We start from the raw sequence: 13970 nt of genomic DNA, 5'->3' as shown, positions 1-13970 counted from the left end.
TTTGTTCAACACAATTCTGTTTCTTATCGGCTCTCCCCTCGACTCACAGGCTGTGATGAACCGCTTGCCTTGAGTCAAGGCCGGTACAATGGGGGCAAGCGTCTCTCCCCGGCTTGGGGGAGAGATTCAGGGTAAAGGATTCAACAGGTTTTCCAGTGCGCTATAGTCTCCACCTGAGAAGTTACTAAGGATAATAGCCTACTGCATTTACACTTCCACAAAGCCCCCCTAAACGAGGTTCACGTATGGTAATACTAGTTCAACTGGTTTGGAAGTAAGGTAACTTGCGCACTGCCAAGGAGCGATATCACGGTGAGAAATATACGACTAATACTGTGTCAAAAAGTCTTCACAAAGGTATTTAATCAGGTTGTGAACAGCCGACACATGTTTCAACCAAACCGGTCGTTCTCAAGGCATGATATCTCGAGGGAGGAGTATATTGATCATGTATTTGTGCCTTCAGATATGTAAAATTGCATAAGTCGTCAAAGCTGGAGTATGTGACCGAATTTCAGAAAGAGTATTGTAATTTAGTAGGTTTAGAACATGGTAGCACATATCTAATGGTGTCGTACCGAGGAAAAAACGTTTACTGGTGAGGAGTTGCAAAAATGAGATTCCTTTCAAAAAGCTGTAATCTGATAGACAAATTGAGTCGGGGAGTCCTGCCTCTAATGGCTTAAGTCCCTGGGCCTCAAATCAAACGGGATCAATCCCACTGATGAAAATCAGCAGACGCGAGGTGCGATACTACTTTCTTTTGGAAATTCGGTCACATACTCCAGCTTTGACAAGATATGCAATTTCACATATCTGAAGGCACAACTATAATGTTGCTGTGTGTATGTATATATATATAATAAAATTGCCGCACTATAGTTAAGGTGAGTATCAAGTTTCATAGGTTCATAGGAAACCAGAAAATGAAATTGCTAATAACCTTTAACTTGCATGACGGACATGACGGAATTATTGGCTCATATTTTGCAAACAAAAAGTTTGTCACTGCCCCCCAAAGATTCATTAAAAAATGTGTTATTAAGAAACCCAAAAATGCTGTTTTTAGCCAACTCCCATTCATTTTCTCATAGAGAAAAAAAGATTTCTGCGCCACACACAGCAAAAACCGATGGACGGAATTGGACCAGGTACGAAGCACATTGGGCATGAAGCGTTGACTCGATTTCCGGGATAGGACTGGGGTTATTCCATCCAGCAGTTGTATAAATATTTGACGGAAAAAGTGGTGCCCCCGTCTCCCAAAAATATAGCTACATTTCCCATTATGCTTTGCAGCAGAGACGCTGAGAGGCATTTCAGAAATGAAAAAGCAGCCATTTTCCCCCAAAATTCCATTGCTAATAACTTTTGACTTGCTGGATGGATTTGTATGAAATGTTCATAACAAAGTTTGTCATGGTTCCTCCCCAAACTTCAAAATTTGGGAACATAGAGAAAAAGTGCAGTTTTTGAACCGCTGTTGCTTGGGGTAAAACCATCCAGTAGTTTCCAAAATATACGACAGAGACATGGGGTGCCCCCTGTTCCTTAAAACCATATATATATATGTATATCTGCACTGTATATATGACCCTACATAGTCTATTGACATTCTCAACTTCAGAAAGAGACTGAAAACTTGTCTAGTTATGAAGTCACTCCTATGGGAAGGAACACAGATTGTTTTGAACCCCAAAGCTTATATGGCCTGGCCATATGCGCTGTTTAAATACCAATAGCAATCAAATCTGCCTAGAGGTTTGAAGTGGGAAAGAAAAATGTGAAGTTGAGGATTCGGGGGTGGGTTGAGGAGCCAGATAGGGGTAGGAAATGTTTGGTTTATCAGAGGAATGCTGTGTGATCTCACAAGATTACAGCGGCAACACTGCAAGACATGCTCAGAAAAATATGTGTGCGAGACACAAAGCGATGATTGATAGGTGGTAATGGGAGAGAGCTAGGGAGGGAAAAGCAGATGAGTGGCGTGAGGGCACATGATAAAAAGCAGGGGGGACACATGTGGAGTGCCTGTGAGGACATGAACGACTTTTAATTCTGAGCAATTTATCCAGTTATCTCTGGAATAATTTTCTGTTATTGGATTACTGTGAAATTATTGCAGGAATACAGATTTAGGAAAAAGTGGTGCAGGGGGCACTGGGTGTTTGGTAACAAAGTTATGGTTTGACATAGCCAGTGGCCATGGCTAGTGGGCCCAAAAGAAAGATATTGGTGCAACATTCACAGAGACCACAGCCGAAGACTATACCTAGTAAGACCATGAACAAACTATGCAACATGTTCAGCCATGGCTAGTGGGCCCAAAAGAAAACTTTTGTTGCAGCATGTGCAGTAGCAAAAACCTTGAACTTCAGTGAAAAAAACCTTAGTTAAGAGTTTAGGTGACCAGATTTAATGCAACAAAACCCCTGAAATTCAGCACTCGAATTTCAATCGAGTCCACAACAGGGAACAAAAATCTGTCACACTAACCAAATGGTGATGGGGGGTAATGGCAAGGAGAGGACCAGGATAGTAAAGAGCAATTGGGGGGGGGGGAGTGGAGGGACTGTGGAAATGGGGAGAGTGAAAATAGTTATTTTACACCTGCAGTGATCACATCTCCTGGGCACGGGGTAATGCATCTCAGTCACCAAGGCCATGGCTAGTGGGATCGAAAGAAACCTATTGGTGAAACATGTACAGTACAATGACCAAAGGTTGTGGCCACTGTCCATGGTCGAAGGCCATAGCTAGTGGGCCCCAAAGAAACCTATTGATGCAACATGTGCATTAGCAACAAAACCTTTGACATTCAGTGAAAAAATCTTTGGTTAAGAGAGTATTAATGTGATCATATTTAACGCAACAAATCCCCAGAAATTCAGCTCTAGCATTTCAAGCAAGTCCACTTTAACTATGCGCCCCTGTTGCGCTGCTTATGATCGCAGTGATGACATCACCAATGACATCACACATGGCATCACTAGTCACATAATGCATGACATCACTAATGTCACTGGTTTGATTAATTACATTTTGAAATATCATTACTTTGTTTTTTAATAGAACATATGTACATATTTTGTACTTACACAGTACAATATATTCTGCCATTATCCCTTTAAAAGTAGCGTGCAGTATACAATTATGTAGTATAAGTAACTATTTTTGTTGGCATATTAATCCAACTTGGAATGCTTAGACAATATATTGTCACAATGTAAATGGGCAAGTACTTTCTTTTGTATGTGATTATTTTGTATAAAACTATAACACTTTAGAAAATAACGTTTTCATATATGTTACTACAGTAAAAAGAAATGTAAATTTAAATGTGAACATTAACTATTTTCATAACACTTATTATTAAACATGTTTATACTTTTACCCTTATTTTCTTTTTACCTACTACATATACTAATTATATTATGTTTGAAAAAACTGAAATAGATTTACCAGGATCAGGTACTTTCCCTGCACTGAAGTATTGTAATTATTTAGTAATACATGAAATTCAAATCATTTGTATAACGTTCCATATTTTTATTTGAAACTTTATATGTTAAGTACTACAAATGAGTGCTCCATAAGTAATCATATCATACTTTGATATCCGTGGATTGTTCCATATCATTTTGTTGTTCTTAACAGTAATAAAATAAAGTACGTATCCAAAGAGGTCAACCATCAATGTCACATTTGAAGGTATTATTGATGTCATCAGTGATGTCATGTATGACACAATTCGTGACATTATCAGTGATGTTATCTGTGATGTCATCATTGTAGTCATATGCTGTGCAACAGGGGGCACATGGTTAAAGTGGACTTGCTCGAAGTACGATTGCTTAAGTACAGGGATGTTGTAATGTTAAATCTGATCACTGTAATGCTCTCTTTTTTTCACTGATATATCATAGTCCAGCGGTCGGTGTACTATAGTTAAGGTGCATGTTGAGTACCATAGTAAATCTGAAAAATTATCTGTTAAATTAAAAAGTTATTAAGATAACAAAAAAACACACTTTCGGCCTTGTCCACATTAATTTTGCCATAGGCAAAAGAGGCCAATTTTTGGGTAATATTCAGGGTTATGCGAAAATGAAAATACGGAGGAGGAAAAAGGATGAAATTGCATCAAACTAGTGGTGGGGAGGGGGAATTAGGACACCATGTGACATTAGGGTTTTGCGGGAGGTGGGGCCGCAGGGACCAAGTTCACAGCGCCAACGGTTTTGCATATTCAAGGTTATTTTTTCATGTTAAAGGTTATTTCCATATCCGTAGTTACTTTTTCATATTCATGGTTATTTTTGACAGTGTCACATGTAAGAATAAGCACTAATATTTTCGAAATATTTGGGATTATTTACAGTTCATTTTTTGCTGAAATAACAACGGTTCAAAAAGAGAAGCTAAAAAAATTAGATGAATACGAAGAAGGTGGAATTTTACAGTGAGGTGTGCGGTAACCTATTGGAGCAACATGTCAAGGGGTGCAATATTGCCCTGGCTTGGGAGCACGAAGGTTGTGCTCATTGGCCAGGGCATCAGGCCCTGGCTAGTGGGCCCGAAAGACATGTACAATGACCACAGCCTTTGGCCATGTCCACCTAGTGGGTCCAAAAGAAACATATTGGGAGAAAATGTACAGCGGACACAAAGACCATGGCCAGTGGCTCGGTAGTGTTTTAAAATGGGGAGCAAGACAACTACAGACTGGATTTCACTCTTATTAGGGATCATCAGTGTAGTATAGTCTGACACTCTTGTGGTCAACGCTCCAACCACAAGACTGTCAGACTTTACTACACTGTCCTCTAGGACAAAGGCAATAATCTGAAGCAAACGTCCTGCATTTGATATCTTTTGCATGCTGACAATGCCTTGCTGATGTGGCTCTAACTGGAGGTGTACTTCCAAGGATGATTACTAGGTGATGGTGTAGCATGTGTGACTTGGGTCAACTGGAATATTCTCCCACTAGCTATATCTAACATTTAAAGTGTCCTTTTTCCCGAGCACATTTCTTTTCTGTTTTTTTTTTTACCACAGATTTGTTTTTATTTGATGACCAATTAAATAATGAAATATGAATTAACCCAAAACATTCCTTTCAGGTCTGCAACTCCTACTTTCCTCTTCCTCCCCCACCCCCAATATACAGTAACCCTTTTAGGGGAGGGGGGGAGGTAGATCCCTCTGGCTTCTTTTACATGGCAGTTGAAAGGCGGCAAGAGATGCTCCTTTTACCTCTAACATCTACAGCCCTCTTCGTTTTGCCCATGCAGCCACTAAAGCAGACCTGGGAATGTCTCCCTTCCTTTCTGACAGTCTCTTATCTGTCATGCTGCCTCACCGTCTCATCAACGCTCCCTCCTCTGCGAACACATTCAACCGAGGCTGTCCCTAGAGACAAAGTCCAAATCTGAGGCCCATATTCTTCTGCGGAACACCTAGATTGTTCACAGATGACAGATTTTCCAAATTCCATGCGGATTTTAGGAATCGCCCAGAAAAGGCCTGCAATTCAGGAAGAGAGACACCTAGCAGAATACAACAGAAGCTGGGTAGAGTAGAGCTAGGAATCCGGACATCAGTGGCCATGAACATAGGCAGCCACAAAGAATGCACCGTTCTTATAGTTTAACAGTACACCTGCATCGCGTGGCGTTTGTTGTAGCTTGTTTAACTTTCTTTAGATTGCAATTGAGAAATAGTAATGCACATGTTCACCATGGTTTTTGCAGAGTTTCAGGTTTCCGCAGAGATTTTACCTTTAGCCTCGAAAAAAAGTCTGTAGATATTCCCACCTGTTTACACAGATTGGGACTGTTTAGCGTTTGCCGTCACCCACAGTGCCATCATCCCGTGTTAATAGTTTAACACACTGTACTTGGGCAAGCAGATATACGCTGTTACTTCGGTTTCGTTGTTGTATTATTTTGGAATTTGTAGGGTCTGTGTACAGCTTCTAAACCCTGCATCGTACTCTGGTGCCTGGTCTTGGCCGATTACTGTGTTGTGCAATATACAAACCTAGAAATAAATGATGTTCATACCAGTGCCAAACGGCCAGAGCAAGTTATGAGCATGAGTTTTGTACAAGTGACTCTTCGAGATTACTTGATTCTTTCTGGGTGAGTAGTTTAGCCTCAAACTGTGGGGGCTCATGATCGTGGGTTAATACATCCCCAGGTTTTTGCCTGAGGTGAAGCCGGGAGCAATACATTGGGTAAGAGCATTATCTCTGGTGTTAGTAAGCCCTCCACCCTATCGCCTAAGGGCGCTAAATTTGTTAGCACCAGTCAGTTGTAGCTTATGATTTTCCACTGGGAACCCTATGAGGGGGAGAAAAACGAGGTTCGTGTGAATGCAGCATTCCATTATCAATCAAAAATGCCTACCAAGCATTGATGCTCTGCAACAAAGGTAGAAATGATTGCCCATGCCCCATGCCATAATGGCTGTGTCAGCGGCCGCGGTTTAAGATGCAATGGTTATGCTAGGAAGGTGCATGGTGTCAGCCAAGGTTGGTTGCCAACGAGGGGGCCTGGGGAGATATATGTGGGCACAGGGATTAGAGGGTGCGGGAGTAGGAGCGAGGGAAATTGAAGGCAGACACTAGCGGCTGGGCACGTGGAAAGCTCAGTAAGCAGGTTAAACTGCATTCCCAGCATTCTGATAGGCCCACCATTGGTCACTAAGAGGACATATGCGCTCAGTAAGCTTTATAGACCTTGGCCGATGGCTGTACCGGTCCCTGAAAACGGATTTAAAGTTCACAGCGCAGCCAGGGCATTTAATGAGGTATACAGGCCCATAACCCCAAGTTCAGGCCTAGGGCATAATGCTATTTTTTTCATTTATTGTGCATGTGCTTAACAAACCTTTAGCACATTTACACACTATTAAAAACAATCCTCACCATTAAGATTGTTAACATTATATATAATTTCATCAAAATTACATAAAATGTTGAAAATTCATAAAATACAAATAGACATCACAGTTACATAGACGCTAGTAAATGACACATGATCTGCTAAGTATCTGCGCGATTCGGTCCACAAAGTGCAAGTGCCAAACATGAGCTAATGCTTCCTTCTAGTCCTTAAAATATCAAATCAATTTCATTGGTATTATAATATCTAATGTAAAACACTTTAAGGTGCCAGTGCTAAAAGGGCCAAAGATCCCTTCAGATGAACAAGGTCGCAGAAGTTATGACCATCGATTCTGCCCCAAATATTACACTGCAGAACTGATCAGTGGTGATGGACTCCTCGTGACTAACAAGCACCACCTATCCCTTTAAATAACATGGCTTTAAAATAGGGCAAGAATTTAAAATATAACGACTGGTTTATAAAGAACCCTTACACAAACAGAGTCTTTCCTCATAAGAGATTTTAGTCCAGCCGCCCGCATACTCAAGTGTGAGGAGTAACTTAAAACACGAAAGATGACACACCTTCACAGCTTGGTCAGATAAGTACATGAAGAGTTTAGACCAAAGCCTTGTAAACGGTATTCCTGAAATATGTTTTTCCCATGTAGTTTACCTATGTTGTCTGCTCTGTCCCAGTCTCTTGTTTCGTTTTCTAATAAGATGGAAGCATTCAGCAAGTCCTGTGCCAATTTCAACGATAGATATATATTGCCCAGGTGGGTTGGATCAGAGCTTTGTTAGTCCTGCAGAAAGGATTTGGGACACTCCTCCCAAAGATGTAGAGCAATCAAGCCCAGGAGAGTCTTGGAATCCACGTGAAGGTACTGCAGTTGTAGGAAAAGCTTACATCGTTGTGAAGCCACAGAGATCTAATGGATGGAAGTCCCAGTTTACGCCTTAACGCCTCAATGGGTACCGTGTTGGGGATACCCAGCAACACGTGAAAAACCTTCCCCTCCATTCTCTACAGCCACATCACATATCGGAAAGACAGTACCTGAAGTCGTAAAGTATCCCAGGGATGATACTAGTGCAGTATATGGCTAATAAGACCTCCACATTGTATCCGACCTTTTTGGCCACAAACATTTTTAATAGCAAGCCACTTTTTCAGGGCTTTAGGCATAATAATCTTGCCATAAAAAGTTAGTGCAGGACGTGATTTAATTGCTATGCCCAGATATGTATAGCTATTTACCACCTCTAAGTTGGTATGGTATTCAGGCATTGCATCGAATGCATAGTATTTTGTAGGTAAAGTTTTTTTTTTTTTTTTTTTTTACTATAATGGGTTTTAAGGTGTAAAAAAACAGGGGTTGGGGGGAACCCCCATTAAAAAAATATGAATTTTTTCGATGCATTTTGTTCAATGGTTTTGCATTCGATGCTTTTGCGTTCGATGCAATCACTAGGAACCGTGGGTATGGACCAATTTCCAATTAAAAGACCGTTCACTTAATGGTCTGCCTCCAAGCACCAATACCTTTTTTTGGGTATTTTTTGTACATATTAATTTCATGTGGTTAGTGGTGGAAAAGGTGGAGAGTGCATCGATGGAATACTGTAGACCAATTGGTGTGTAGTCCAACAACACTGTATCATGGGCATAAGCCAACTAAGGTGTAGGTCCTCCGACCCCCAACACAAGGTGGGGGAAGTTACACACTGTGCTAATTGTATCATCTCTGTCAGAGACATATAAATTGAATTACAGTGGCGCCCCTGTTGAGTCCCCCTTTTGTGACAATGGGGCTAGTTATAGCCCCCTCCTGATTTAATTGAATAAACACTGAGGTACCGGTGTGCATATTTTTATGAACTAGAGAAGAAGGGGATCCATTCCCCAGCGGTTCAATGTACCCCGCAACAACCAGTGCGAGACAGTCGAACACCTTAGAATAATTGATAAAACAGAGATTTAGTCTTCGTTTGGGGCGTTGAGAAACCTCTGCCGTGATTCAATAAAGGACATATATGTTATCGGGTGTACTGTGTGCCCTTCTAAAGCCTGTCTGACATTTCTTCAAAAGGCCCGTCTCCTCTACCCATCTGTTCAATTGTTTCAGCATGACGGATGAAAATATTTTGGAGTTCGAATCCAACATGGCCAATAGCCTGTAGTTGGGGGTGGGAGGTTCCGTCCTATCTCCCTTTTTAACCATGGGGACACGACTAGACTCCCTCCAGCTAACAGGAATCCTCCCACTAGACATAATCCATTGCTATAGTTGGTATAGGATGCTTGCCCAGAAATTAGGATTTGCCTTGATGACATTTGCTATGGAATCGGGGTTGGGGGCTCTTTAGGCCTGCAGTTTCTTGATGATCGTTTCTAATGTCATCAACCTCAAATCCAGTTGTAATCATCTCATCATGGAAGATTATTTCCCCCACTGGCCCCACCAGAATACCATGAAAATAGATTCTGCAATGGCAGAGGCCCATCTATCCGCAGGTATGGGATTACGTTCCTGGTGGGCATTACCCACCAGAAATTTCCTGTAGGAGTCCCCATTTTTTTTTGTCCTTGCCCCTTAATGATTTAAACAGGAATTTCCAATTGGCGTGGTTTGGTTGAGTGGCTATGCTGTTAAAACCAATTCTTGTATTGAGTCGCAAATAATACTATTAGTGCACCCCACATTGTTTAATTTACCAAAGAAAAAATAACTAAGAAAAATCATAGGTGCTCATTACGAGTTTGATGGTAATTCTGCAGTAAATCCACTGAATTACCGTCAAATTAATCTACCGTTACCACGACTCTTTCCCAGGAGGAGGAAGCGGCACGGCTTCATAAAAAGCCTGGCTGTGGGGTGTGGCAAAGTAATGGAGACCTGGTGGTCTGGGGGTAGTTAGGACGAGAAGCTAGGCAGCGGCTGCCAGGTGCGGCCTAGCAAACTTTTTGGTGGTTGGGGGTGGGGCCATTACCCCAACGGTAAGGAGGAATGGGGGGCTTGTAGGCCAGGCGAGCAGGAGAGCAAGGAATAGGGGAGGCTTGTAGGCCGGGCGAGCAAGGAAGCATGCAGTGTGGGCAACTGGGCTGCTCTTAGCCTGGTGCTTCTGTGAAGAGAGGGAGCGCCACGCTGAGGGCTCTTCCCAGGGCTCCCTAATATGCATCACTGTGACGCTTGGCGCAATCTGCGAGCTATACCAATCGCCCTCCTGAGGTGCAACCCGGGAGTGCACTAATACACTTTACTGCATGCTGCTTCCATGCGCTGAATAGAATACATGTATTATAAATCCTTCATTAAAACAAAATTGGTAGTGGAATGTGTGGAGAAGACCCGGTACTATTAGCCATTGATGCCGAAAAGGTGTTCGATTGAGTAGAATGGAATTTTGTATTTGCGGTCCTCTGGAAGTTGCGATTCGGTGATAGAATCATGAAGGGCATACATACAATATATGCCAATCCAACAGCGCAAGTGGCTGTGTATGGGAAGGTTTCACAGGCTTTTGCTTTGGGACAGGGCACCAGGCAAGACTGCCCCCCCCTGTGACCGTTCTTGTTTGCCCTCACTATTGAGCCCCCTGATACTACAAATACGTCTCAACCGAGAGGTGAAGGAATTCGAAATAGGAGGCAAGAAATGCAAACGGGGACTATACGCACATTACATTCTCTTGCATTTGAGAGACCCCGTAGGGTAGATCCCCAAAGCACTACACAAGTCATCGAGGAATATGGACCCCTGGCGGGTTTCAGAGTAAACTCCACTAAGTGAATACTCTTAACATATGGCAAGGATCCTAAAGGCTCAGTCGAAGGCCTTTGGTCGCTGGGAGGGTTTGAAATACCTATGGGTGCTGGTCACCAGGGACATGACGGATCTCTACGAAGCAAACTACCCCCCACTGCTGTTTTTGCATGGTGAAATGGTCATAACTAACGTTATCCTGGATGGGGTGTTTCAATGCTACAAAGATGACATTTTTGCACACAATATTATACCTTTTCCAGATGCTACCCGCCAAAATGTTGCTTGAGCTGAAGCACAGGATCCTGTGCTTTCTGTGGCAGGGGAAGAAGCAAAGGGTGGCTTATGCAACCCTAATGCTGCCAAAAGAAAAAGTGGGAGTGGGACTGCCCGAAATGTACACTTATTGTAGGACGGCGCAATTCCGGGTGCTTATCCCGCATTTACGTAGGGAAAGGGATAAACAGTGGGTGTAATTGGAAAACCATTGGCTTTGTCCAGTAACGGAGTGGGAATGCTTATTAGCACCCCTATGGGCTATCACTCGGACAATAACTGAGCACACGATTTTGTGCAACATACGGAAATTATGGAAAAAGGGCAGTGAAATGAATTGAGTGACAACGTGGCCATCACCACTGAGTCAATGTTGTGGCCCCTCTGATATGTGATGTCATTATGGAAGTGTGCCAGTTTCATCCGCCATTTGAAACGGTTCTGGAGAAGGCGTGACGGGTTTTGAAGGGAAATTAATGTGTAGATTGACGTGCTGGTAGAGTGACTGCCCATGAGCATGCTGTCGATATTCGTGCAGTTGAAAGGGATATTGATGGCCAAGAAGTGCAAAGCAACCCTGCAAAGGGAACTAATGGAAACATAAAGCTTTCTTAATGACTGTACTGGGATGACAGGACTCATTTTGGCTCTGTATGGATTTTTGCTGATAGGGGGGGGGGGCATACAGAGGAAGGTGGGAGCAGGATCTAGAGATAGGGCTAGAGGAGCAGAAATGATGGACCCTTTGTCTAAATGCCCACAGTACTTCTATAGCATGTCAATACAAGTTGCATGGGCTGAAATTATACAGGTTACGGTATGACCAGGTGCATCTATAGAACATTTCCCCAGGGGTAGACCTGAGGTGTTGGCGGGGATGTGGAGAGAGAGCCACATACTGGCATGTGGTGGGAATGCCCCAGGATTTAGAATTATTGGAAAGCAGTGCTAGTATGGAATAAACACCTAGACCTGATGTTGCTGTTTGGCATAGAGATAAAGGATGGAATATGAGCTCTGTTTCCAGTCATGGTCTGCTTCTCGCAGCAAGGGCCAGTGTTGCCATGGGTGGAAGAGAGACCTCTTGCCAGAGGAGAAACATTTGTCATTGAAACCAAGGGAAATATACGAGATGGAGAACATACAAGGGGCTCTACATGACCTAGAACCATCAAGAGAAATGAAGTGGTCCTCCTTCCTGAAGAAGTATGCAGGAGGGTGCCAGATAGGCTTGGCAGCCACAGCCTGTACTATTAACATATTAGCGACTCAGAGAGCCCAAAGGGGAGCTTTAAGAATATGATTTGGCATTTGTATGCTTGATGTAATAATGTGAAATGAAGGGTGTCCATGTTAGTGACACTACAGAGATTGGCTCTGTAACACCAGTGAATAGTTTGCTCCATTGTTGCTTAGGGAGGGCTGTGGTCCTGAGAATGGGGAATGGTAGAAGGGCATAGATAAAGGCGGGAGAATCTTGCTATTTATAAAGGTTGTGCTGTACGAGAAGTCAAGTGTATTTTTTACCAATTTCAATAAAGAATTAAAAAAAAACATTGGTACCCCTATTAAGGTAATTTAGGGAAGACAATCGTTTAGCAGTGCCCTTTTAGTAAATATTTCCTTTAATTTGTAGGCCGTACACAATGACGCATAAACTTCTTTTTCTCTCCGTTTGTTTTCCTCAGATCCTGCAGTGATCATGCTAGTAGTTCATCCGGATGGCAACCACTGCCTCTTGGGCCGACAGAAGAGATTTCCAAGTGGCATGTTTTCCTGTCTGGCTGGATTTGTTGAACCCGGTAAGACTTTCTTCCCGACTCTAGGTGTGACTCACTAAGACTACATTGCGGCCCGGAGGTGACCAGACCAGCTGAAGCATGAGAATTAAAACATTCCTGCTCATACGAATTAAGAAACGTAGCATCAAAGTAGGAATGTTCGATGACTTTCTCCACGAATATTTATGGGTCTGACAAAAACATAAATGCGCTGTGCGCACCCATCCCTTCTAATTTCAGCTTGTTTTCCAGTTGCTTATTTGATCGTTTCTTGCCCGTGGCTTAAATGGATTTAAAACATGTAGCAAGAACAAGCATATTCACAGTGTGGTTTCCTCATAACCTATCCAGTAGACTGAGACAGCGTTTTCCAATAGGCCGGATCTTGCCAGGTCTGAGATCTGGCATCCGATATCTGGGCGGATCTCGGGATCCGGCTTGCCTCTGCCCCGGCAAACAACCCACAAAACAAACCAATGTGCTCACTGCACTACTGTATTGAGTGTTAGGTACGTTTTTCTAAAGTCCAGCTGGTGTGGGACTTCATAAGACTTATCTCTTGGTATTAGGGACCCAACTCTTAATATAGGCCTGTACCACACAAGTCGTTAGAGTGGCTGAGCAGCCAGGCTTATTTTAGGAATGAGTAATGTGAGCTGTAGAGCAGTACAATGAAATTGGTACACAGAGGTATCCAAGTAAACACTTAAAAATATTTTTATATAATATTAAGTGAGTATTTATATATACACAAGGCACACAAGTAAATCTAAAATGCAGCAACTACTAATAACATTCAATGTGAGATGGAATCAATTAATATAAGGAACAACAATGAGGTGAGTAACTTTCTCTATGCTTTACATATCCAGCTCAGAGAGTGACGTCAATAAAGGTCAGCACTTACATATATCACCTTTTGCAAAGTTGAGATGGGAGAGAAAGTTTCTAAGTTAGGCAGAACACAGCTAGCAACTGTAAATAACAAGTACACTCTCCCTGAGGGATATAGGCAGTCTGTGAACACTTTTATTGCTAGGAAACAATTAAAACCTATGGAGGAACCTACATTGCCAAAGCCAATAGGATCAGAAGATGGCCCTTTGGGAAACCAGGACAGCCAAAGTCAAATGGACAGTCCCAGTTCTGATGAAGATCTTCAGAGGAAAAGTTAGTTAACCAGTCCGTGGTTAATGAAGAAACACAGGAGCTCAAGGGGAGCCTACCTGCCCTACAAGCTGTAAGGCCTGC

At 42.6% G+C, this 13970-nt stretch overlaps 1 protein-coding gene across 2 annotated transcripts in view; it reads left to right on the top strand.

Annotated features, from left to right (window-relative positions):
• NUDT12 (nudix hydrolase 12) overlaps window positions 1-13970 on the top strand; it is a 273377-nt gene that overhangs the window by 180902 nt on the left and 78505 nt on the right. For both annotated transcript variants that reach the window (XM_069625469.1, XM_069625468.1), the window contains exon 5: window positions 12627-12740. In XM_069625469.1, coding sequence (XP_069481570.1) covers window positions 12627-12740 — 114 coding nt within the window. The remainder of the gene's footprint in view (window positions 1-12626; window positions 12741-13970) is intronic.

The sequence above is a fragment of the Ambystoma mexicanum genome, chromosome 6p (genome assembly GCF_040938575.1).
Source record: "Ambystoma mexicanum isolate Mex_15411 chromosome 6p, UKY_AmexF1_1, whole genome shotgun sequence".
NCBI classification, from domain to species: Eukaryota; Metazoa; Chordata; class Amphibia; order Caudata; family Ambystomatidae; genus Ambystoma; species Ambystoma mexicanum.
This window is presented reverse-complemented; position numbering and strand designations above follow the sequence as displayed.